A 25,817-nucleotide genomic window follows, 5' to 3' on the forward strand; every position below is an offset into this window, starting at 1 on the left:
TCCTGTTTTCAGGAAATGTAGGAAACGACCCAGTTGGAATTCCTCTGTAGGGGCCTTCTTGGCCTCACACCACGCAACATATCTTCACCAAATGCGGTGAAAATGTTTTGCGGTTACATCCTTCCTGTCTTTGACCAGGGTAGGGATGACTTCATCTGGAATGCCCTTTCAGGATCCGGCGTTCAACCGCCATGCCGTCAAACGCGGCCGCGGTAAGTCTTGGAACAGACAAGGCCCCTGCTGGAGCAGGTCCTTTCTTAAAGGTAGAGGCCACGGGTCTTCCGTGAACATCTCTTGAAGTTTCGGGTACCAAGTCCTTCTTGGCCAATCCGGAACCACGAGTATCGTTCTTACTCATCTCCCTCTTATGATTCTCAGTACTTTTGGTATGAGAGGCATAGGAGGGAACACATACTCTGACTGGTACACCCACAGTGTTACCAGAGCGTCCACCGCTATTGCCTGAGGGTCCCTTGACCTGGCGCAATATCTGTCTAGTTTTTTGTTCAGGCGGGACGCCATCATGTCCACCTTTGGTTTTTCCCAACGGTTTACAATCATGTGGAAGACTTCCCGATGAAGTCCCCACTCTCCCGGGTAGAGGTCATGCCTGCTGAGGAAGTCTGCTTCCCAGTTTTCCACTCCCGGAATGAACACTGCTGAGAGTGTTATCACATGATTTTTCGCCCAGCGAAGAATCCTTGTAGTTTCTGCCATTTCCCTCCTGCTTCTTGTGCCGCCCTGTTTACGTGGGCGACTGCCGTGATGTTGTCCCACTGGATCAATACCGGCTGACCTTGAAGCAGAGGTCTTGCTAAGCTTAGAGCATTGTAAATTGCCCTTAGCTCCAGTATATTTATGTGGAGAGAAGTCTCCAGACTTGATCACACTCTCTGGAAATTTTTTCCTTGTGTGACTGCTCCCCAGCCACTCAGGCTGGCATCCGTGGTCACCAGGACCCAGTCCTGAATGCCGAATCTGCGGCCCTTTCATAGATGAGCACTCTGCAGCCACCGCAGAAGAAACACCCTTGTCCTTGGAGACAGGGTTATCCGCTGATGCATCTGAAGATGCGATCCGGACCATTTTTCCAGCAGATCCCACGGAAAGGTTCTTGCGTGAAATCTACCGAATGGGATCGCTTTGTAAGAAACCACCATTTTTCACAGGATCCTTGTGCAATGATGCACTGATACTTTTCCTGGTTTTAGGAGGTTCCTGACTAGCTCGGATAACTCCCTGGCTTTCTTCTCCGGGAGAAAACATCCTTTTCTGGACTGTGTCCAGAATCATCCCTAGGAACAGTAGACGTGTCGTCGGAAAAAACTGCGATTTTGGAATATTTAGAATCCACTCGTGCTGTCGTAGAACTACTTAAGATAGTGCTACTCCGACCTCCAACTGTTCTCTGGACCTTGCCTTTATCAGGAAAGCGTCCATATTTCTTTTAAGAAGAATCATCATTTCGGCCATTACCTTGGTAAAGACCCGGGGTGCCGTGGACAATCCAAACGGCAGCGTCTGAACTGATAGTGACAGTTCTGTACCACGAACCTGAGGTACCCTTGGTGAGAAGGCAAATTTGGACATGTAGGTAAGCGTCCCTGATATCCAGTGACACCATATCGTCCCCTTCTTCCTGGTTCGCTATCACTACTCTGAGTGACTCCATCTTGATTTGAACGCTTGTATGTAAGTGTTCAAATATTTCAGATCTCACCGAGCCGTCTGGCTTCAGTACCACAATATAGTGTGGAATAATACCCCTTCCCTTGTTGTAGAAGGGGTACTTTGATTATCACCTGCTGGGAATACAGCCTGTGAATTGTTCCCAATACTGCCTCCCTGTCGGAGGGAGACGTTGGTAAAGCAGACTTCAGGAACTTGTGAGGGGGAGACGTCTCGAATTTCCAATGTACACCTGGGATACTACGTGTAGGATCCAGGAGTCCACTTGTGAGTGAGCCCCCTGCGTGCTGAAACTCTTGAGATGACCCCCTACCGCACCTGAGTCCGCTTGTACTGCCCCAGCGTCATGCTGCGGACTTGGCAGAAGCTGTGGAGGGCTTCTGTTCCTGGGAATGGGCTGCCTGCTGCAGTCTTCTTCCCTTTCCTCTACCCCTGGGCAGATATGACTGGCCCTTTTGCCCGCCTGCCCTTATGGGGACGAAAGGACTGAGACTGAAAAGACTGTGTCCTTTTCTGCTGAGATGTGACTTGGGGTAACAAAAGGTGGATTTTTCAGCTGTTGCCATGGCCACCAGGTCCGATGGACCGCCCCTTTATACGGCAATACTTCCATGTGCCGTCTGGAATCTGCATCACCTGACCACTGTCGTGTCTTCGTCTGGCAGATATGGACATCACATTTACTCTTGATGCCAGAATGCAAATATCCCTCTGCGCATCTCGCATATATAGAAATGCATCTATAGTCAATAAAATCTTGTCCCTGTCAAGGGTATCAATATTTTCAGTCAGGAAATCCGACCAAGCCCCCTCAGCGCTGCACATCCAGGCTGAGGCGATTGCTGGTCGTAGTATAACACCAGTATGTGTGTATATACTTTTAGGATATTTTTCAGCTTCCTATCAGCTGGCTCCTTGAGGGCTGCCGTATCTGGAGACGGTAACGCCCCTTGTTTTTATAAGCGTGTGAGCGCCTTATCCACCCTAAGGTGTGTTTCCCAACTCGCCCTAACTTCTGGCGGGAAAAGGTATACCGCCAATAATTTTCTATCGGAGGAGACCCACGTATCATCACACACTTCATTTAATTTATCTGATTCAGGAAAAACTACAACTAGTTTATTCACACCCTACATAATACCCTTATTTGTGGTACTTGTAGTATCAGAAATATGTAACACCTCCTTCATTGCCCTTAACATGAAACGTGTGGCCCTAAAGGAAAATACGTTTGTTTATTCACCGTCGACACTGGAGTCAGTGTCCGTGTCTGTGTCTGTGTCAACCGACTGAGGTAAATGGGCGTTTTTACAAGCCCCTGACGGTGTCTGAGACGCCTGGACAGGTACTAATTTGTTTGCCGGCCGTCTCATGTCGTCAACCGACCTTGCAGCGTGTTGACATTATCACGTAATTCCTAAATAAGCCATCCATTCCAGTGTCGACTCCCTAGAGAGTGACATCACCAATACAGGCAATTTGCTCCGCCTCCTCACCAACATCGTCCTCCTACATGTCGACACACACGTACCGACACACAGCACACACACAGGGAATGCTCTGATAGAGGACAGGACCCCACTAGCCCTTTGGGGAGACAGAGGGAGAGTTTGCCAGCACACACCAAAAACGCTATAATTATACAGGGACAACCCCTTATACAAGTGTTTTCCCTTATAGCATTTTTATATATGTAATCATATCGCCAAATAAGTGCCCCCCCCCTCTCTGTTTTAACCCTGTTTCTGTAGTGCAGTGCAGGGGAGAGCCTGGGAGCCTTCCTCACAGCAGAGCTGAGCAGGAAAATGGCGCCGTGTGCTGAGGAGAATAGGCCCCGCCCCCTTTTCGGCGGGCTCTTCTCCCGGAGTTTGTGAGATCTGGCAGGGGTTAAATACATCCATATAGCCTCAAGGGCTATATGTGATGTATTTTAGCCATAAAAAGGTATTATACATTGCTGCCCAGGGCGCCCCCCCCAGCGCCCTGCACCCTCAGTGACAGTTGGTGACTGTTGGTGAAGTGTGCTGACAACAATGGCGCACAGCTGCAGTGCTGTGCGCTACCTTATGAAGACTGAAAGTCTTCTGCCGCCTGTTTCTGGATCTCTGGACCTCTTCAACTTCGGCATCTGCAAGGGGGGTCGGCGGCACGGCTCCGGGACGAACCCCAGGGTGAGACCTGTGTTCCGACTCCCTCTGGAGCTAATGGTGTCCAGTAGCCTAAAAAGCAAATCCATCCTGCACGCAGGTGAGTTTACTTCTCTCCCCTAAGTCCCTCGTAGCAGTGAGCCTGTTGCCAGCAGGTCTCACTGAAAGAAAAAAACCTAACTTAAACTTTTATTCTAAGCAGCTCAGGAGAGCCACCTAGATTGCACCCTTCTCGGCCGGGCACAAAAATCTAACTGAGGCTTGGAGGAGGGTCATAGGGGGAGGAGCCAGTGCACACCACCTGATCCTAAAGCTTTTATTATTGTGCCCTGTCTCCTGCGGAGCCGCTATATCCCCATGGTCCTTACGGAGTCCCCAGCATCCACTAGGACGTCAGAGAAACCATCATTACTATTGGTGCAGACGTGCACCAGCCCTATTCTTATTACAAGAGATCTGCCTGAAATTCAGAGATTTATGTAAATTTGATATTTACAGATATCGCCAATGTTTATTGATCTGCGTATACAGAAAAGCCGCACCGTTCATGTGCAGATGTGGGTCTGTGAGGTCACTCGCAGTGCCCCAAACACTGCAGCATGAATGACATGCTACTGACATCTGGAGGTGGTGAAGCCAGGACGCAGCTTCACTGGCTCTGTCAGCAGCTTTGCTGGCTCTGTCATGAGATGTGGCCAGACATCCTAAGTAACCTGCAGGTTACTCAGACATCTGATGTTCACGCAATTGATCCGATGTGGCATCTTTGGATGCCGGCAGTGGGCATCTTTTTACTTAAGACGCTTCCTGCGACTTTTGAATAATGTCACGCATCCGTTGCGTTCGAAGATGCAACAGCAGCGAAAATAGTGTACAACAATGAATCAGACCTAAATTGCTAGTAGTTGCTCAGAAATTGAGATGCAGTGGCGTATCTATAATGGCTGTAGGGTGTACAGTGCACATGGCAAGCTTGCCCCTGCATGGGGTGGGTGCTTCTATACAATGGCATGATTACTGGCATTGTGAAGCAGGGGAAAATTGCAACATTGGCCACCCACCCACTCCACTAAAAATGTGCACGGCTGCTACTGGGTGGCAGGTGGTTCTGGGAGACATGCCCACTCTTCTAGACGTCGGGAGCGTAACATGATTTTTCAGGAGCCTCCCGGGCAATCCAAGAGAGTAGACAAGTATGGCAGATGGCCAATGGTCAGAGGGCCCCAGCACCATGCACGCTGCGCACAGGAAAGTAGGCGTGTGCCGGTACCCATGTGGGCAAACGTCTCTTTAACTGCCCTAGCTGCATTTGCTATCTCTCCGGTATTATAATCAGAAAGATGTCACCAGGACACAACGTATGCATTATCTCTCCAATGACATGTTCACCATAAAGATGGCTATGTAGCTGCAAAAGTATAGGGGGGCACCCCCAAGTTGAAGTTACAGTCAGCACAGGTGGGGGTGGGGGGGCTCACAGTAAGGGTGCCTGCTGCACATGGGCCCCTCATCTCATGAAATGCCCCTGGTGATATCCATCTGCAGAATAACCACGGGTGCACCTTTAAATCAGGACAAAGTATGACAGCTCCTGCTACTAATTCCTATGGCTGCAACATCCGGATCCCTGTGAAATGACGGGAGACAGCACTGTGAGTACTAGAAGTGAGGGAGTAATGCTGAGCTTGTGGGGATGTGTTATACAAATTGGGGCTGCCGTTTCTGGATCTGGCGATGAAGCAGACATCAGTTCCTATTCTGCTGTACAGGATGGAGCTACATGCTGGGCATGGAATGGGTGAATCTGATTTATGTTCAGTATGGGGCTGTCTTACCTGCCTCACAACATTGGTAGGTTGCACAATCTGGATGGGGTTGTGGCTGTGGTAATATGGTGGTATGGCCACACAATCCGGCTGCCATTACTATACAAATACAATTGTAAGCCATATGCCACATAGGCACCTGCCTCCTCGGTGTGATGCACTGACATTCCTCCCAACCCCCACCTGCAAATCATGGGGACTGTCCTGCTAAAATGGGGATAGTTCAGACGTATGGTCTTTATTGCATTATAGGCTGAACATTTGGGGTTGTTTTCATGGCGGACTGAAGATTGGGAAACACGTGTAATAGTCTGCATGCAGACTTCAAAAATTAGCAGCTATTGTGAATAATAGTTTTGGGTATTTTATACAGTATTTGAAGGGTATTTTAAGAAGTGTCTCAGATGTCAGTAAGAGTGCTGACTATATAGGAATGGCACAGAGAGATTTGCTGGAGACCAGAGTGTTTGTCTGGGTGCCAGCTATTTTGTATTTTGGAGAAGTCACTCTGTCACCATACAGTATGTCTCTATGTACCAAAATTACTAGTGGCCACTGTACAAGGAATCTGTAACCTGTGACATTTCTGCATACAGTCCTGTGTAGTATTCTATTCACTCTAAAAAAATATCATATGTTAATAATAATACTCTGAAAATATAGTTGTGCTGCTACAGTATATTTTATAAGACTTGTGACCGCTGCATACCCTCCAACTGTACCTTTTTAATAGGTACAGTACCTTTTTTTCATGGTCTGTACCGATTTTTGCCTCTCCAAACTTCCATTGAAAGTATAGGAAAAGGGGCGTGGTCACGCCCCCCTTTTACACGCGGCCACGCCCCTTTTTCGGATTTGTACCGATTTTTCTGTGTAAAATGTTGGAGGGTATGCTGCTGTATAACATGTAGGGAAGAAGATACATTTTGTGCTGCCATAGTCTCAATTTGTGCATACTACACTAGCCTCCTGTGAGAATGGGGCCTCCATTATTACTTAAAGAAACATGTTATTACACATTATGAACATCCATAACTAATACATACTATACTATCATACCCTCCAACATTTTACACATAAAAATCGGTACAAATTAGAAAAGGGGCGTGGCCACGCCCCTTTTCCTATACTTTCAATGGAAGTTTGGAGAGCCAAAAATTGGTACAGACCATAAAAAAAAGGTTTTGTACCTATTAAAAAGGTACAGTTTGAGGGTATGTACTATTCACAAAATGGATTATGCATAGAACTTTATTTAGACAGTTTACTCATACACAGCATGTACTCACAGGATATAGTTACTGTGTAGGGATCGCTGATACTCCTACTGGCTGGGTTCTCAGCCTCACATCTGTAGTCTCCTGAGTCTCCCCGTGTAACCCTGGAGAAAGTGACCGTCCTGTTATCTGCTGATAGGATGGGCCCAGAGGGAAGACTGACACTGTTCCTGCTCCATAGTATCCTCTCAGCATTCCTGGTGTCACATGTCAGGGTGAATGTGTCATTTTCCTTGGGCTGGGAGGTGGATGCTGAGACCTTAGGCTTACTGACCCGCTCTGTGGATGAAGGAATATAGGGACAGTTACACACAGACTTTGCTGATTATGTTACTAAGTAAAGTGTGACAGAAGTAGAATAAATAAGGTAAGCCACAATCATATTGTATTACTTTATATGATTGATGATATTTCCACCATGTTGGAATAGATCATTACATTTACTACAAATCCATCGTTGAGACATACAGTAAGCCACGATGAGCAACATGTTTGCCTCCTGGAAAGCACAGTCATAGAAACATAGAATTTGGCCCATCTAGTCTGCCCCTTTTTTTTATCCTTTAGGTAATCTCAACCCTTTTTGAACCTTAATTCTATGTAAGGATATTCATATGCCTATCCCAAGCATGTCTAAATTGCTCTACAGTCTTAGCCTCTATCACCTCTGATGGGAGGCTATTCCACTTATCCACTACCCTTTCTGTGAAGTAATTTTTCCTTAAATTTCCCCTGAACCTACCTCCCTCCAGTTTCAGTGTATGTCCCTGAGTTCTAATATTTCTCTTCCTTTGAAGAATATTTCCCTCCTGAACTTTGTTAAAAACCCTTGCTATAATTGAAAGTTTCTATCATGTCCCCCCTTTCTCATACGTCCGATGCTGGGGACGACATCAAGACCATGGTGTATATACGGGATCCGCAGGAGACATGGGCACTCTATAGACTTTTCATTGGGTGTGAACTGGCTCCTCCCTCTATGCCCCTCCTCAGTGGTGCAAGTAGAAAAAAATGTCGTACTGTGTGCGCGTGTCGAAGGCGCTTGCGCCAAAAAAGGGTGTGGCAAAATGCCATATGGGGCGTGGCCAATGAAAATGTGGGCGTGATACACATATGGGGGAGGGGCAGATATACATATGACCCCCACAGTGCCAGATACACATTGCCCCACAGTGCCAGATACACGTTGCCCCACAGTGCCAGATACACGTTGCCCCACAGTGCCAGATACACGAATGCCTCACAGTGCCAGATACACGAATGCCTCACAGTGCCAGATACACAAATGCCCCACAGTGCCAGATACACAAATGCCTCACAGTGCCAGATACACAAATGCCCCACAGTGCCAGATACACAAATGCCCCACAGTGCCAGATACACAAATGCCCCACAGTGCCAGATACACAAATGCCCCACAGTGCCAGATATACATTGCCCCCACAGTGCCAGATATACATTGCCCCCACAGTGCCAGATATACATTGCCCCCACAGTGCCAGATATACATTGCCCCCACAGTGCCAGATATACATTGCCCCCACAGTGCGATATACATTTCCCCCCACAGTGCCAGATATACATTGCCCCCCACAGTGCCAGATATACATTGCCCCCCACAGTGCCAGATATACATTGCCCCCCCACAGTGCCAGGTATTAATGAAGCAGCCCCCACTCTTCCCCTGTTCACCGCTGCTGCTGTCCTGTCTCCCGTGTGTGAGGGGAGGAGAGTGCAGCCTGCGCCTCTCCTTCCCCTCAGTCTCCGGCGGGTGAGTTCAATTCAGCACCGATCCGTGAGCCAATCATAGTTCCGCGAGCTCTGATTGGCTCACGGGCGGCGCTGATTTGAATGAAGACATTGAGGGGCAAGAGAGGCGCAGGCTGCGCTCTCCTCCCCTCACATCAGCGGTAGCGAGCGGCGACCCGTCGGTGTGGGTATGGAGTACCCACGGCGAAATTCTTAAGGGTATGCCGTACCCACCTGTACCCGCATACTTGCACCGCTGCCCCTCCTACAGACCTCAGTTTTAGAAATGTGCCCAGGTCGACTGGATGCACTCTGAGGAGCTCTATTGAGTTTCTCTGAATAGACTTATGTTAGGCTTTTTATTTTCAGGGAGATCTGCTGGCATCAGACTCCCTGCTTCGTGGGACTGAGGGGGCAGAAGCAGGAACCAACTTCCTCAGAGTCTCATGGCTCTGCTTCTGGCTGACAGGACACCATTAGCTCCTGAAGGGAACTGAACGCTAGCCGTGTCTAGATGCTCACTCCCACAGCACGCCGTCACCCCCCTCACAGAGCCAGAAGTCAGAAGACAGGTAAGTATAAGAAGAATGACCTTTTATCAAGTAAGTGACGGCTGAGGTGCGGCGCGGCTGGCGGGAGCGCAGCGCGCCATTTCTGCCCACACACAGGCACTACAGGGTGCAGGGCACGGGGGGGCGCCCTGGGCAGCAAGAAAAATACAGCCCTACCCCTGCCAGTATAAATATCACAGTATTTGTATGAGTGTAAGGACGCGCCATTGCAGGGGCGGAGCTTCTTCCTCAGGCAGCCAGCACACTATTCAGGGCCATTTTCTCTCCTCAGGCTGCAGAGAACACGCTGGTCCTCTCCTCCACTTCTGACAAGTGCAGGGTGCTACTAAGGGGGGGGGGGCACAAAGCGATTGTGGTGCATTTGATAGTGTATATTACTATTTAAAAAGCGTTGTTAGGCTGTGGACATACTGTGTTCACAGGAAATACTGGCGCTGGGATTGTGAACTGGCTGCTCCTATCCTGTGTCCCTCTGACAGATTTTACTGTGGGTCTGTCCCCAAAATAAGTCCCAGTGTATCTGTGTGTACAGCACGTACACGTGTGAGGCATGTCTGAGGCAGGGAGTTCCTCCATGGAGGAAGCCATTTTAGGTACACAGAGTTGTAATGTGGTGGCGCTGCTGGCACACCAAGAGCCTACATGGGTGAAAGAGATACGTGACCGTATGCATCTGATTAACCGTAGATTAGATAAATCTGAATCTAAGGCTGCATGCTGGAGAAAATCTGTGGAAGATGTGATTTTTCAGGATGCTGTTATTCCTTATGCGGGCGGCCCCTCTGGGTCACATAAGAGACCATTTGCAAATGTTGTAAACACTGATACCGACACGGATTCTGACTCGACAATAGTGAATCCAGAGAGATAGATCATAAATTGGCAAAAAATATACAATACAGATTGTGGCTATAAGGGACGTGTTGGAGGTTACAGAAACCACTCCTGTACCTCAGGAGAAGGCGTATTTATGTAAGGAAAAGAAGTCCAAAGTCACGTTCCCCTCTTCACACGAACTAAATGCTCTGTTTGAAGGGATGTGGGTGAATCCTGATAAAAGATTTCGTATTCCCAAAAGGATTCACATAGCTTACCCTTTCCCGGCTGAGGACAGGAAAAAGTGGGAGTCACCCCCTGTGTTAGACAGTGCACTTTCCAGGTTGACAAAGAAGGTAATTCCCCCTGCTCCTGGCACGGCTTCTCTTAAAGAGCCGGCAGACCGCAAAATGGAAACGACATTGAAATCCATTTACAGTATGTTACCAATGGTACACTGATTAGGCCCACTATTGCCTGCGCCTGGGTGAGTCTCGCTATTGAAACATGGTCGGAAAGCGTGTCATCAGAAATTGACACGATTGATAAAGATGAGATACTCCTTAAGTTAGGGAATATCAAGGACGCTGCCGCCTACATGCTGGAAGCAATGAAAGATATTGGACTCTTGAGTTCACAGGCCGCTACCATGGCAGTATCGGCAGGCGGGCATTGTGGATTCGCCAGTGGAACGCGGATGCAGATTCCAAAAGAAACATGGAGGCTCTTCCATATAAAGGTGAGGCCTTATTTGGCGATGGCCTGGATGCGTTAGTCTCGGCGGCTACCACAGGTAAGTCGACATTTTTGCCCTCTGCGCCTGCACCGGCATAAAAGACCTATCACCCGCAAATGCAGTCCTTTTGGCCCAATAAATACAAAAAGACGAGAGGTTCCCCCTTCTTTGCAGGTAGGGGAAGGGGAAAGAAGCCCACAGCGGCTCCAGGTTCCCAAGAGCAGAAGTCTACCACTACTTCTGCCAAATCCCCTGCATGACGCTGGAGCTCCCTTGCGGGAGGCCGCTCGGGTGGGGGCACATCTCAGACTCATCAGCCAGGATTGGATTCTGTCTGGCCTGGATCCCTGGGTGTTGCAAATAGTATCCCAGGGGTACAAGCTGGAGTTTCAAGACGTTCCCCCATGCCGATTTTTCAAATCGACCTTGCCAGTTTCTCCGTCAGAAAGAGAAGCAGTAACAGCAGCAATCCAAAAATTATGTCAAGACCAGGTCATAGTCCTGGTACCGTTGTCACAACAAGGGAGGGGTTTTTATTCAAGCCTCTTTGTGGTTCCGAAGCTGGACGGCTCGGTCAGACCGATCCTGGTTACCTAAAAAGGTTCAAGTTCAAGATGGAATCACTTCGGGCAGTGATTGCCAGTCTGGAGGAGGGGGACTACTTGGTGTCGGTGGACATAAAGGATGCTTACCTGCATATTCCCTTTTATCCTCCTCACCAGTTTTATCTGAGATTTGCGGTTCAGGATTGCCCTTACCAATTCCAGACGTTACCTTTCAGTCTCTCCACAGCGCCGAGGGTATTCACCAAGGTGATGGCGGAGATGATGGTTCTCCTTCGTCAGAAAGGAGTCAATATAATTCCTTACCTGGATGACCTCCTGAAAAAGGCGAGATCCAGGGAGCAGTTGTTACAAAACATATCACTCTCTCTGTCAATACTCCAACAACACGGGTGGATCATAAATTACCCAAAGTCACAGTTGGAACCAACGACAAGGTTGTCTTTCCTCGGGATGATTCTGGACACAGAAGTTCAGAGAGTATTTCTTCCGCTGGAAAAGGCTCTGGAAACCCAGAAAATGGTAAAACCGATATTGAAACCATCAAGTGTGTCGATCCATCAGTGCATTCGGTTGTTGGGGAAGATGGTGGCGGCCTACGAGGCCATACAGTTTGGCAGGTTCCATGCCAGAGTATTCCAGTGGGACCTGTTGGACAAGTGGTCGGGGTCACACCTACACATGCACAGAAAGATAATCTTATCGTCAAAAACCAGGATTTCGCTCCTGTGGTGGTTACACAGCTCTTACCTACTAGAGGGACGCAGGTTCGGGATTCAGGACTGGGTCCTGGTAACCATGGATGCAAGTCTCCGAGGCTGGGGAGCAGTCTCTCAGGGAGAAAACTTCCAGGAACGTTGGTCACAACAAGAAGCCTGCCTTCACATAAACGTTCTGGAGCTAATAGCCATTTACAATGGCCTTCAACAAGCGGTACATCTTCTTCAAGACAGTCCTGTGCAGATCCAGGCGGACAATGTAACAGCAGTTGCATACATAAACAGGCAGGGCGGAACGAAAAGCAGAGCGGCAATGGCAGAGGCGACAAAAATCCTCTGCTGGGCAGAAATACATCTACAAGCTCTGTCGGCAATATTCATTCCAGGAGTAGATAACTGGAAAGTAGACTTCCTCAACAGACACGATCTCCATCCAGGAGAGTGGGGCCTCCACCAAGAAGTCTTCGCAGAGGTGACAAGTCCTTGGGGAGTTCCTCAAATAGACATGATGGCGTCTCGTCTCAACAAGAAGCTTCAGAGATACTGTTCCAGGTCAAGAGACCCTCAAGCAGTAGCAGTGGATGCACTGGTGACCCAGTGGGTGTTTCCGTCAGTGTATGTCTTCCCTCCACTTCCGCTGATCCCAAAAGTACTCAGGATCATAAGAAAAACAAGGGTTCGAGCAATCTTCATTGCCCCAGACTGGCCAAGGAGGGCTTGGTACCCAGATCATCAGCAGTTACTCATAGGAGATCCTCACCCTCTTCCTCCTCGAGAGGACCTGCTGCAGCAGGGGCCGTGTGTGTAACAAGACTTACCGTGGCTACGTTTGACGGCATGGCTGTTGAGCGCCGTATCCTAGCCAGGAAGGGTATTCCCGAGGAGGTCATCCCCACCCTTATTCAGGCCAGAAAGTGTTAGGCGCCGGGGTCCGCGATGTCCTCGCGGCCCGGCGCCTAGCTACTAGGGACGCCGGGCGGGCTAGCCGCCGGGTCCCTAGCAACGCTGGGACGCCGTGCGCGCGTAGCTGCCGGCTCCCTAGCAACGCAGGGACGCCAGGCGTGCTGAGCCGCCCGGACCCTAGCAACGGGGGGGGGCCACGGGCGGACCACGTTCCCCGTTGCAGGGTCAATCTAATCAATCACACACACACTTGTCTCTGCTCGTGCAGCCTGGCAGCTGCACGGCATGTTTGATAATATGGCTTGGAAACATCTGATTGGAGGACTCCTTGTTAAATACTGTCTCAGTGCTTCACACAGACGCCGGTAATAGCTTCCTGCATGCTGCTTAGGTTTGCTGAACGTCTGTTCCAGTCCTGCTGTGTCCGGTCATTCCTGTCTTCAGAGTTCCTGAATCGTGGAGTAGTCATCTCATCCCAAGAAGTCTCTGGTCCTCTATTGTCCGCCACGGTCGCCAGAGAATCTCGTGTGGTGTTCGTGAGTTGCGGCTCTGCCGTGTGCTGCGGCTCAGCCCGCTTTATTTTTGTATTCTGTTTTCGGAGCATTTGCGGAGGGTTCCGCTTCCACAAGTCCTCTCCGGAACTCGGCGGTGCCGGGTAGGAGAGTGGACAAGTGGGTATTTTGGTTGTCCTTTTCCCTGGCGGTTTTTCCGCACATATTCTAGTTTAAGTTAGCTTGTAGCCCCTGGCCTTGTTGCTGAGTTAGAGGGCCCCTTGTTATCACCCTGTCTCGGATTTCCCTTTGTCTCCCATTAATACCTGAGGGGGCATCGGAGTTGGGCAGACGTAATCCGCCCTTCAAACGCGGCTGCCATGGGCTCAAGCAACCATAGTCTCGCAAGGGATTTCTGACAGCACGGGCGAGACAACGGAGTTAGGGCGCAAGGGGCTATTTTCCATTCCCGCTTCCTTTCCCAGCATTACGTTCCAGTGCTCAGGTCCTTGTTATAAAATCTCCTCAGACCAGAGTGCTGGAATCATAACAGAAAGGGAGTAACGTCGAAACATTACCACCATATTTGGAGAAAATATGTATCTTGGTGTGAATCCAAGAAAGGTCCTACGGAAGAGTTTCATTTAGGACGTTTTCTCCATTTTTTGCAGGATGGTGTGGAGGCGGGCCTCCAATTGGCATCAATCAAGGTCCAGATTTTGGCCTCGTCAGTGTTCTTCCAGAAACAATTGGCCTCTCTTCCAGAGGTTCAGACCTTTGTGAAAAGTGTTCTGCACATCCAGCCTCCATTCCTGCCTCCAGTGGCACCATGGGACCTTAACGTGGTATTGCAGTTCCTTCAACCGGATTGGTTTGAGCCTCTACAAAAGATAGAGTTGATGTTTCTCACTTGGAAAGCGGTGATGCTTTTGGCTTTGGCATCCGCAAGGCGGATTCCATGAAGATAGGGCAGAGTTCAGGACTCGTCAACATTTTCTTCCGAAGATGGTTTCCTCTTTCCACATAAACCAACCTATTGTAGTGCCAGTAATTACTGACACATTCACTGATTCAAAATCTCTATATGTGGTTAGAGCTTTGAAAATCTAGGTTGCTAGAACGGTTCGTATACGGAAAACAGAGACTCTATTTGTCCTGTATGATCACAACAAGATTGGCTGTCCTGCTTCCAAGCAGACTATTGCACGTTGGATTAGAAATACGATTCAGCAAGCTCATACTACGGCTGGATTGCAGACGTCGGTAAAGGCCCACTCCACTAGGAAGGTGGGCTCATCCTGGGCGGCTGCCCGGGGGGTTTCGGCATTACAACTTTCCCGAGCAGCTACTTGGTCAGGGTCAAACACATTTGCTAAATTCTACAAGTTTGACACCTTGGCCGATGAGGACCTCAAGTTTGGTCAATCGGTGCTGCAGGGTCATCCGCACTCTCCCGCCCATACTGGAGCTTTGGTATAGACCCCATGGTCTTGATGTCATCCCCAGCATCCTCTAGGACGTATGAGAAAATAAGATTTTACTCACCGGTAAATCTATTTCTCGTAGTCCGTAGTGGATGCTGGGGACTCCGTAAGGACCATGGGGAATAGACGGGCTCCGCAGGAGACTGGGCACTCTATAAGAAAGATTTGGTACTATCTGGTGTGCACTGGCTCCTCCCTCTATGCCCCTCCTCCAGACCTCAGTTAGGATACTGTGCCCGGAAGAGCTGACACAATAAGGAAGGATTTTTTGAATCCCGGGTAAGACTCATAACAGCCACACCAATCACACCGTATAACTCGTGATACTATACCCAGTTAACAGTATGAAATATAACTGAGCCTCTCAACAGATGGCTCCATAATAACCCTTTAGTTAGGCAATAACTATATACAAGTATTGCAGACACTCCGCACTAGGGACGGGCGCCCAGCATCCACTACGGACTACGAGAAATAGATTTACCGGTGAGTAAAATCTTATTTTCTCTAACGTCCTAGTGGATGCTGGGGACTCCGTAAGGACCATGGGGATTATACCAAAGCTCCCAAACGGGCGGGAGAGTGCGGATGACTCTGCAGCACCGAATGAGAGAACTCAAGGTCCTCCTCAGCCAGGGTATCAAATTTGTAGAATTTTGCAAACGTGTTTGCCCCTGACCAAGTAGCAGCTCGGCAAAGTTGTAAAGCCGAGACCCCTCGGGCAGCCGCCCAAGATGAGCCCACCTTCCGCGTGGAATGGGCTTTTACAGATTTAGGCTGCGGTAAGCCTACCGCAGAATGCGCCAGCTGAATAGTGCTACAAATCCAGCGCGCAATAGACTGCTTAGAAGCAGGAGCACCTATCTTGTTGGGTGCGTACAGGACAAAAAGCGAGTCAGTCTTTCTGACTCCAGCCGTCCTGGAAACAAAGTTTCAGGGCCCTGACTACATCCAGTAACTTGGAATCCTCCAAGTCCCCAGTAGCCGCAGGCACCACAATAGGTTGGTTCAAGTGAAAAGCAGATACCACCTTAGGGAGAAACTGGGGACGAGTCCTCAATTCTGCCCTATCCATATGAAAAATCAGATAAGGGCTTTTACAAGACAAAGCCGCCAATTCTGACACACGCCTGGCCGAAGCCAAGGCCAATAACATGACCACTTTCCACGTGAGATATTTCAGATCCACAGTTTTAAGTGGTTCAAACCAATGTGATTTTAGGAAATTCAACACCACATTGAGATCCCAAGGTGCCACGGGAGGCACAAAAGGGGGCTGAATATGAAGCACTCCCTTTACAAAAGTCTGAACTTCAGGCAGTGAAGCCAGTTCTTTCTGGAAGAAAATCGACAGGGCCGAAATCTGGACTTTAATGGAACCCAATTTTAGGCCCATAGTCACTCCCGACTGCAGGAAGTGTAGAAAGCGACCCAGCTGAAATTCCTCTGTTGGGGCCTTCTGAGCCTCACACCACGCAATATATCTTCGCCAAATACGGTGATAATGATTCGCGGTTACTTCTTTCCTGGCTTTTATTAGCGTAGGAATGACTTCCACCGGAATGCCCTTTTCCTTTAGGATCCGGAATTCAACCGCCATGCCGTCAAACGCAGCCGCGGTAAGTCTTGGAACAGACAGGGCCCCTGCTGCAGCAGATCCTGTCTGAGCGGTAGAGGCCATGGGTCCTCTGATATAATTTCCTTAAGTTCCGGGTACCAAGCCCTTCTTGGCCAATCCGGAACCACGAGTATCGTTCTTACTCCTCGCCTTCTTATTATTCTCAGTACCTTTGGTATGAGAGGCAGAGGAGGGAACACATAAACCGACTGGTACACCCACGGTGTCACTAGAGCGTCCACAGCTATCGCCTGAGGGTCCCTTGACCTGGCGCAATATCTCTTTAGCTTTTTGTTGAGGCGGGATGCCATCATGTCCACCTGTGGCCTTTCCCAACGGTTTACCAACAGTAGGAAGACTTCTGGATGAAGTCCCCACTCTCCCGGGTGTAGGTCGTGTCTGCTGAGGAAGTCTGCTTCCCAGTTGTCCACTCCTGGAATGAACACTGCTGACAGTGCTAGTACGTGATTTTCCGCCCATCGGAGAATCCTTGTGGCTTCTGCCATTGCCATCCTGCTTCTTGTGCCGCCCTGTCGGTTCACATGGGCGACTGCCGTGATGTTGTCTGACTGGATCAGTACCGGCTGGTTTTGAAGCAGGGGTCTTGCCTGACTTAGGGCATTGTAAATGGCCCTTAGTTCCAGAATATTTATATGTAGGGAAGTCTCCTGACTTGACCATAGTCCTTGGAAGTTTCTTCCCTGTGTGACTACTCCCCAGCCTCGAAGGCTGGCATCCGTGGTCACCAGGACCCAGTCCTGTATGCCGAATCTGCGGCCCACTAGAAGATGAGCACTCTGCAGCCACCACAGTAGAGACACCCTGGTCCTTGGAAACAGGGTTATCATTTGATGCATCTGAAGATGCGATCCCGACCACTTGTCCAAGAGGTCCCACTGGAAGGTCCTCGCATGGAACCTGCCGAATGGAATTGCTTCGTATGAAGCCACCATTTTTCCCAGGACTCGTGTGCAACAATGCACCGATACCCGTTTTGGTTTTAGGAGGTCTCTGACTAGAGATGACAGCTCCTTGGCTTTCTCCTGCGGGAGAAACACTTTTTTCAGTTCTGTGTCCAAAATCATCCCCAGGAACAGTAAGCGAGTGGAAGGAACCAGCTGTGACTTTGGAATGTTCAGAATCCAACCATGCTGTTGTAGCACCTCCTGAGATAGTGCTACTCCGACCAGTAACTGCTCCCTGGACCTCGCCTTTATAAGGAGATCGTCCAAGTATGGGATAATTAAAACTCCCTTTTTTCGAAGGAGTATCATCATTTCTGCCATTACCTTGGTAAACACCCTCGGTGCCGTGGACAGTCCAAACGGTAGTGTCTGGAATTGGTAATGGCAATCCTGTACCACAAATCTGAGGTACTCCTGGTGAGGAAGGTAAATAGGGACATGCAGGTAAGCATCCTTGATGTCCAGGGATACCATGTAATCCCCCTCGTCCAGGCTTGCAATAACCGCCCTGAGCGATTCCATCTTGAACTTGAATTTTGTTATGTAAGTGTTCAAGGATTTCAAATTTAAAATGGGTCTCACCGAACCGTCTGGTTTCGGTACCACAAACAGTGTGGAATAGTAGCCCCGGCCTTGTTGAAGTAGGGGTACCTTGACTATCACCTGCTGGGAATACAGCTTGTGAATGGCCTCTAGCACAGCCTCCCTGCCCGATGGAGTCGTCGGTAAGGCTGATTTGAGGAAACGGCGGGGGGGCGGCGCCTCGAATTCCAGCTTGTACCCCTGAGATACTACTTGAAGGATCCAGGGATCCACCCGTGAGCGAGCCCACTGATCGCTGAAATTTTTGAGGCGGCCCCCCACCGTACCTGGCTCCGCCTGTGGAGCCCCACCGTCATGCGGCTGATTTGGAAGAAGCGGGGGAGAACTTTTGGTCCTGGGAACCGGCTGTGTGTTGCAGCTTTTCCCCCTTCCTCTGCCTCTAGACAGAAAGGACCCGCCTTTTCCGCGCCTGTTTTTCTGGGGTCGAAAGGACTGTACTTGGTAATACGGTGCTTTCTTAGGCTGTGAGGGGACATGGGGCAAAAATGCAGACTTCCCAGCCGTTGCTGTGGAAACAAGGTCTGAGAGACCGTCCCCGAATAACTCCTCACCCTTATAAGGCAAAACTTCCATGTGCCTTTTAGAATCTGCATCTCCTGTCCACTGCCGAGTCCATAAGCCTCTCCTAGCAGAGATGGACAAAGCACTTATTCTAGATGCCAGCCGGCAGATCTCCCTCTGTGCATCTCTCATGTATAAGACCGAGTCTTTTATATGCTCTATGGTTAGCAATATAGTGTCTCTGTCTAGGGTGTCAATATTTTTTGCGACAGGGAATCTGACCAAGCAGCAGCAGCACTGCACATCCAGGCTGAGGCAATAGCTGGTCTCAGTATAACACCAGTGTGTGTGTAAATAGATTTTAGGATAGCCTCCTGCTTTCTATCAGCAGGTTCCTTTAGGGCGGCCGTATCCGGAGACGGTAGTGCCACCTTTTTAGACAAACGTGTGAGCGCTTTATCCACCCTAGGGGGAGTTTCCCAACGTGACCTATCCTCTGACGAGAAAGGGAACGCCATTAGTAATTTTTTTGAAATCACCAATTTTTTATCGGGGAAAGCCCACGCTTCTTCACACACCTCATTCAATTCCTCAGATGGGGGAAAAACTATAGGTAGTTTTTTCTCCCCAAACATAATACCCTTCTTTGAGGTACCCGGGTTTAGATCAGTAAGGTGTAATACCTCTTTCATTGCCTCAATCATGCCACAAATGGCCCTAGTGGACATCAAATTTGACTCATCGTCGTCGACACTTGCATCAGTATCCGTGTCGACATCTGTGTCTGCCATCTGAGGTAGTGGTCGTTTCAGGGCCCCTGACGGCCTTTGAATCGTCTGGGCAGGCACGAGCTGAGAAGCCGGCTGTCCCGCATTTGGCATGTCGTCAAATTTTTTATGTAAGGAGTCGACACTTGCACGTAATTCCTTCCATAAATCCATCCACTCAGGTGTCTGCCCCGCAGGGGGTGACATCACATTAATAGGCATCTGCTCCGCTTCCACATAAGTCTCCTCATCAAACATGTTGACACAGCCGTACCGACACACCGCACACACACAGGGAATGCTCTTAAAAGGAGACAGGACCCCACAAAAGCCCTTTGGGGAGACAGAGAGAAAGTATGCCAGCACACACCAGAGCGCTATAATAATACAGGGACTAACTGAATTATGACCCTTTATAGCTGCTTATTATATTAAACTGCGCCCAAATTTAGTGCCCCCCTCTCTTTTTTACCCTTTCCGTAGTGTAGACTGCAGGGGAGAGTCAGGGAGCTTCCTTCCAGCGGAACTGTGAGGGAATAATGGCGCCAGTGTGCTGAGGGAGAAGGCTCCGCCCCTTTTTCGGCGGCCTTTCTCCCGCTTTTTTCTGTAATTCTGGCAGGGGTAATTACCACATATATAGCCTCTGGGACTATATATTGTGGTTATTTTTGCCAGCCAAGGTGATATTATTGCTGCTCAGGGCGCCCCCCCCCAGCGCCCTGCACCCTCAGTGACCGGAGTGTGAAGTGTGTATGAGGAGCAATGGCGCACAGCTGCAGTGCTGTGCGCTACCTTGGTGAAGACTGATGTCTTCTGCCGCCGATTTTCCGGACCATCTTCATGCTTCTGGCTCTGTAAGGGGGACGGCGGCGCGGCTCCGGGAACGAACACCAAGGACGAGTCCTGCGGTCGATCCCTCTGGAGCTAATGGTGTCCAGTAGCCTAAGAAGCCCAAGCTAGCTGCAAGCAGGTAGGTTCGCTTCTTCTCCCCTTAGTCCCACGATGCAGTGAGCCTGTTGCCAGCAGGTCTCACTGTAAAATAAAAAACCTAATTTTAAACTTTCTTTCTAGCAGCTCAGGAGAGCTCCTAGTGTGCAACCAGCTCGGGCCGGGCACAGAAATCTAACTGAGGTCTGGAGGAGGGGCATAGAGGGAGGAGCCAGTGCACACCAGATAGTACCAAATCTTTCTTATAGAGTGCCCAGTCTCCTGCGGAGCCTGTCTATTCCCCATGGTCCTTACGGAGTCCCCAGCATCCACTAGGACGTTAGAGAAAATAAGAATTTACTTACCGATAATTCTATTTCTCATAGTCCGTAGTGGATGCTGGGGACTCCGAAAGGACCATGGGGAATAGCGGCTCCGCAGGAGACTGGGCACAAAGTAAAAGCTTTAGGACTAGCTGGTGTGCACTGGCTCCTCCCCCTATGACCCTCCACCAAGCCTCAGTTAGGATACTGTGCCCGGACGAGCGTACACAATAAGGAAGGATTTTGAATCCCGTGTAAGACTCATACCAGCCACACCAATCACACCGTACAACTTGTGATCTGAACCCAGTTAACAGCATGATAACAGAAGGAGCCTCTGAAAAGATGGCTCACAACAACAATAACCCGATTTTTGTAACAATAACTATGTACAAGTAATGCAGACAATCCGCACTTGGGATGGGCGCCCAGCATCCACTACGGACTATGAGAAATAGAATTATCGGTAAGTAAATTCTTATTTTCTCTAACGTCCTAGTGGATGCTGGGGACTCCGAAAGGACCATGGGGATTATACCAAAGCTCCCAAACGGGCGGGAGAGTGCGGATGACTCTGCAGCACCGAATGAGAGAACTCCAGGTCCTCCTCAGCCAGGGTATCAAATTTGTAGAATTTAGCAAACGTGTTTGCCCCTGACCAAGTAGCTGCTCGGCAAAGTTGTAAAGCCGAGACCCCTCGGGCAGCCGCCCAAGATGAGCCCACTTTCCGTGTGGAATGGGCTTTTACAGATTTTGGCTGTGGCAGGCCTGCCACAGAATGTGCAAGCTGAATTGTACTACAAATCCAACGAGCAATCGTCTGCTTAGAAGCAGGAGCACCCAGCTTGTTGGGTGCATACAGGATAAACAGCGAATCAGATTTTCTGACTCCAGCCGTCCTGGAAACATATATTTTCAGGGCCCTGACTACGTCCAGCAACTTGGAATCCTCCAAGTCCCTAGTAGCCGCAGGCACCACAATAGGCTGGTTTAAGTGAAATGCTGAAACCACCTTAGGAAGAAATTGAGGACGAGTCCTCAATTCTGCCCTGTCCGTATGAAAAATTAGGTAAGGGCTTTTATAGGATAAAGCCGCCAATTCTGAGACACGCCTGGCTGAAGCCAGGGCTAACAGCATTACCACTTTCCATGTGAGATATTTTAAGTCCACAGTGGTGAGTGGTTCAAACCAATGTGATTTTAGGAATCCCAAAACTACATTGAGATCCCAAGGTGCCACTGGAGGCACAAAAAGGAGGCTGTATATGCAGTACTCCCTTGACAAACGTCTGAACTTCAGGAACAGAAGCCAGTTCTTTTTGGAAGAATATTGACAGGGCCGAAATTTGAACCTTAATGGACCCTAATTTGAGGCCCATAGACAGTCCTGTTTGCAGGAAATGCAGGAAACGACCCAGTTGAAATTCCTCTGTAGGGGCCTTCCTGGCCTCGCACCACGCAAAATATTTACGCCAAATACGGTGATAATGTTGTATGGTTACATCCTTCCTGGCTTTGATCAGGGTAGGGATGACTTCATCCGGAATGCCTTTTTCCTTCAGGATCCGGCGTTCAACCGCCATGCCGTCAAACGCAGCCGCGGTAAGTCTTGGAACAGACATGGTCCCTGCTGGAGCAGGTCCTTTCTTAGAGGTAGAGGCCACGGGTCTTCCGTGAGCATCTCTTGAATTTCCGGGTACCAAGTCCTTCTTGGCCAATCCGGAGCCACGAGTATAGTCTTTACTCCTCTCCTTCATATGATTCTCAGTACTTTTGGTATGAGAGGAAGAGGAGGGAACACATACACTGACTGGTACACCCACGGTGTTACCAGAGCGTCCACAGCTATTGCCTGAGGGTCCCTTGACCTGGCGCAATATCTGTCCAGTTTTTTGTTGAGGCGGGACGCCATCATGTCCACCTTTGATTTTTCCCAACGGTTCACAATCATGTGGAAGACTTCTGGGTGAAGTCCCCACTCCCCCGGGTGAAGATCGTGTCTGCTGAGGAAGTCTGCTTCCCAGTTGTCCACTCCCGGAATGAACACTGCTGACAGTGCTATCACATGATTCTCCGCCCAGCGAAGAATCCTTGCCACTTCCATCATTGCCCTCCTGCTTCTTGTGCCGCCCTGTCTGTTTACGTGGGCGACTGCCGTGATGTTGTCCGACTGGATCAACACCGGCTGACCCTGAAGCAGAGGTCTTGCCTGACTTAGGGCATTGTAAATGGCCCTTAGTTCCAGGATATTTATGTGAAGTGACGTTTCCATGCTTGACCACAAGCCCTGGAAATTTCTTCCCTGTGTGGCTGCTCCCCAGCCTCTCAGGCTGGCATCCGTGGTCACCAGGACCCAATCCTGAATGCCGAATCTGCGGCCCTCTAGGAGATGAGCACTCTGTAACCACCACAGGAGAGACACCCTTGTCCTTGGAGACAGGGTTATCCGCTGATGCATTTGAAGATGCGATCCGGACCATTTGTCCAGCAGATCCCACTGAAAAGTTCTTGCGTGGAATCTGCCGAATGGAATCGCTTCGTAAGAAGCCACCATCTTTCCCAGGACCCTTGTGCATTGATGTACTGACACTTGGCCTGGTCTTAGGAGGTTCCTGACTAGGTCGGATAACTCCTTGGCTTTCTCCTCCGGGAGAAACACCTTTTTCTGTATTGTGTCCAGAATCATCCCTAGGAACAGCAGACGTGTCGTCGGAATCGGCTGCGATTTTGGAATATTTAGAATCCATCCGTGCTGTCGTAGTACTACTTGAGATAGTGCTACTCCGACCTCTAACTGTTCTCTGGACCTTGCCCTTATCAGGAGATCGTCCAAGTAAGGGATAATTAAGACGCCTTTTCTTCGAAGAAGAATCATCATTTCGGCCATTACCTTGGTAAAGACCCGGGGTGCCGTGGACAATCCAAACGGCAGCGTCTGAAACTGATAGTGACAGTTCTGTACCACAAACCTGAGGTACCCTTGGTGAGAAGGGCAAATTGGGACATGGAGGTAAGCATCCTTGATGTCCAGAGACACCATATAGTCCCCTTCTTCCAGGTTCGCTATCACTGCTCTGAGTGACTCCATCTTGAACTTGAACCTTTTTATGTAAGTGTTCAAGGATTTCAGATTTAAAATGGGTCTCACCGAGCCGTCCGGCTTCGGTACCACAAACAGCGTGGAATAATACCCCTTTCCCTGTTGTAGGAGGGGTACCTTGATTATCACCTGCTGGGAATACAGCTTGTGAATGGCTTCCAATACCGCCTCCCTGTCGGGGGGAGACGTTGGTAAAGCAGACTTCAGGAACCGGCGAGGGGGAGACGTCTCGAATTCCAATTTGTACCCCTGAGATACTACCTGCAGGATCCAGGGGTCCACTTGCGAGTGTGCCCACTGCGCGCTGAAATTCTTGAGACGGGCCCCCACCGTGCCTGAGTCCGCTTGTAAGGCCCCAGCGTCATGCTGAGGACTTGGCAGAAGCGGGGGAGGGCTTCTGTTCGTGGGAAGAGGCTGTTTGCTGCAGTCTTTTTCCCCTTCCTCTGCCCCGGGGCAGATATGAGTGGCCTTTTGCCCGCTTGCCCTTATGGGGACGAAAGGACTGAGCCTGAAAAGACGGTATCTTTTTCTGCTGCGAGGTGACTTGGGGTAAAAAGGTGGATTTTCCAGCCGTTGCCGTGGCCACCAGGTCCGATAGACCGACCCCAAATAACTCCTCCCCTTTATACGGCAATACTTCCATATGCCGTTTGGAATCCGCATCCCCTGACCACTGTCGCGTCCATAATCCTCTTCTGGCAGAAATGGACATCGCACTTACTCTTGATGCCAGAGTGCAAATATCCCTCTGTGCATCTCGCATATATAGAAATTAGAGATGAGCGGGTTCGGTTTCTCTGAATCCGAACCCGCCAGAACTTCATGTTTTTTTTCACGGGTCCGAGCGACTCGGATCTTCCCGCCTTGCTCGGTTAACCCGAGCGCGCCCGAACGTCATCATGACGCTGTCGGATTCTCGCGAGACTCGGATTCTATATAAGGAGCCGCGCGTCGCCGCCATTTTCACACGTGCATTGAGATTGATAGGGAGAGGACGTGGCTGGCGTCCTCTCCATTTAGATTATAAGAGACTGAGAGAGATTTACTGGAGCTGACTAGGAGGAGTACTGTTACTGTAGAAGTGTAGAGACTGAGTGGAGAGAGTTTACTAGTGAGGACAGTGCAGTTTACTTTATAATCCGTTCTCTGCCTGAAAAAAGCGATACACAGCACACAGTGACTCAGTCACATACCATATCTGTGTGCACTGCTCAGGCTCAGGCCAGTGTGCTGCATCATCATCTATTATCTATATATAATATTATATATATCTGTCTGACTGCTCAGCTCACACAGCTTATAATTGTGGGGGAGACTGGGGAGCACTACTGCAGTGCCAGTTATAGGTTATAGCAGGAGCCAGGAGTACATAATATATTATATAGTGAGTGACCACCAGACACACAGTGCAGTTTATTTAATATATCCGTTCTCTGCCTGAAAAAAGCGATACACACAGTGACTCAGTCACATACCATATCTGTGTGCACTGCTCAGGCTCAGGCCAGTGTGCTGCATCATCTATTATCTATATATAATATTATATATATCTGTCTGACTGCTCAGCTCACACAGCTTATAATTGTGGGGGAGACTGGGGAGCACTACTGCAGTGCCAGTTATAGGTTATAGCAGGAGCCAGGAGTACATAATATATTATATAGTGAGTGACCACCAGACACACAGTGCAGTTTATTTAATATATCCGTTCTCTGCCTGAAAAAAGCGATACACACAGTGACTCAGTCACATACCATATCTGTGTGCACTGCTCAGGCTCAGGCCAGTGTGCTGCATCATCTATTATCTATATATAATATTATATATATCTGTCTGACTGCTCAGCTCACACAGCTTATAATTGTGGGGGAGACTGGGGAGCACTACTGCAGTGCCAGTTATAGGTTATAGCAGGAGCCAGGAGTACATAATATATTATATAGTGAGTGACCACCAGACACACAGTGCAGTTTATTTAATATATCCGTTCTCTGCCTGAAAAAAGCGATACACACAGTGACTCAGTCAGTCACATACCATA

General features: G+C 49.4%; 1 protein-coding gene across 4 annotated transcripts in view; it reads right to left on the bottom strand.

Annotated features, from left to right (window-relative positions):
• Positions 1-25,817, bottom strand: part of LOC134966064 (carcinoembryonic antigen-related cell adhesion molecule 8-like) — a 295,560-nt gene that overhangs the window by 150,128 nt on the left and 119,615 nt on the right. For all 4 annotated transcript variants that reach the window (XR_010188579.1, XM_063942528.1, XM_063942530.1 and 1 more), the window contains exon 3: positions 6,952-7,218. Coding sequence is in view for 3 of the 4 variants with exons in the window: in XM_063942528.1 (XP_063798598.1) it covers positions 6,952-7,218 (267 nt within the window). In the remaining variant the exon portion in view is untranslated. The remainder of the gene's footprint in view (positions 1-6,951; positions 7,219-25,817) is intronic.

This window comes from Pseudophryne corroboree, chromosome 10 (assembly GCF_028390025.1).
Source record: "Pseudophryne corroboree isolate aPseCor3 chromosome 10, aPseCor3.hap2, whole genome shotgun sequence".
NCBI classification, from domain to species: Eukaryota; Metazoa; Chordata; class Amphibia; order Anura; family Myobatrachidae; genus Pseudophryne; species Pseudophryne corroboree.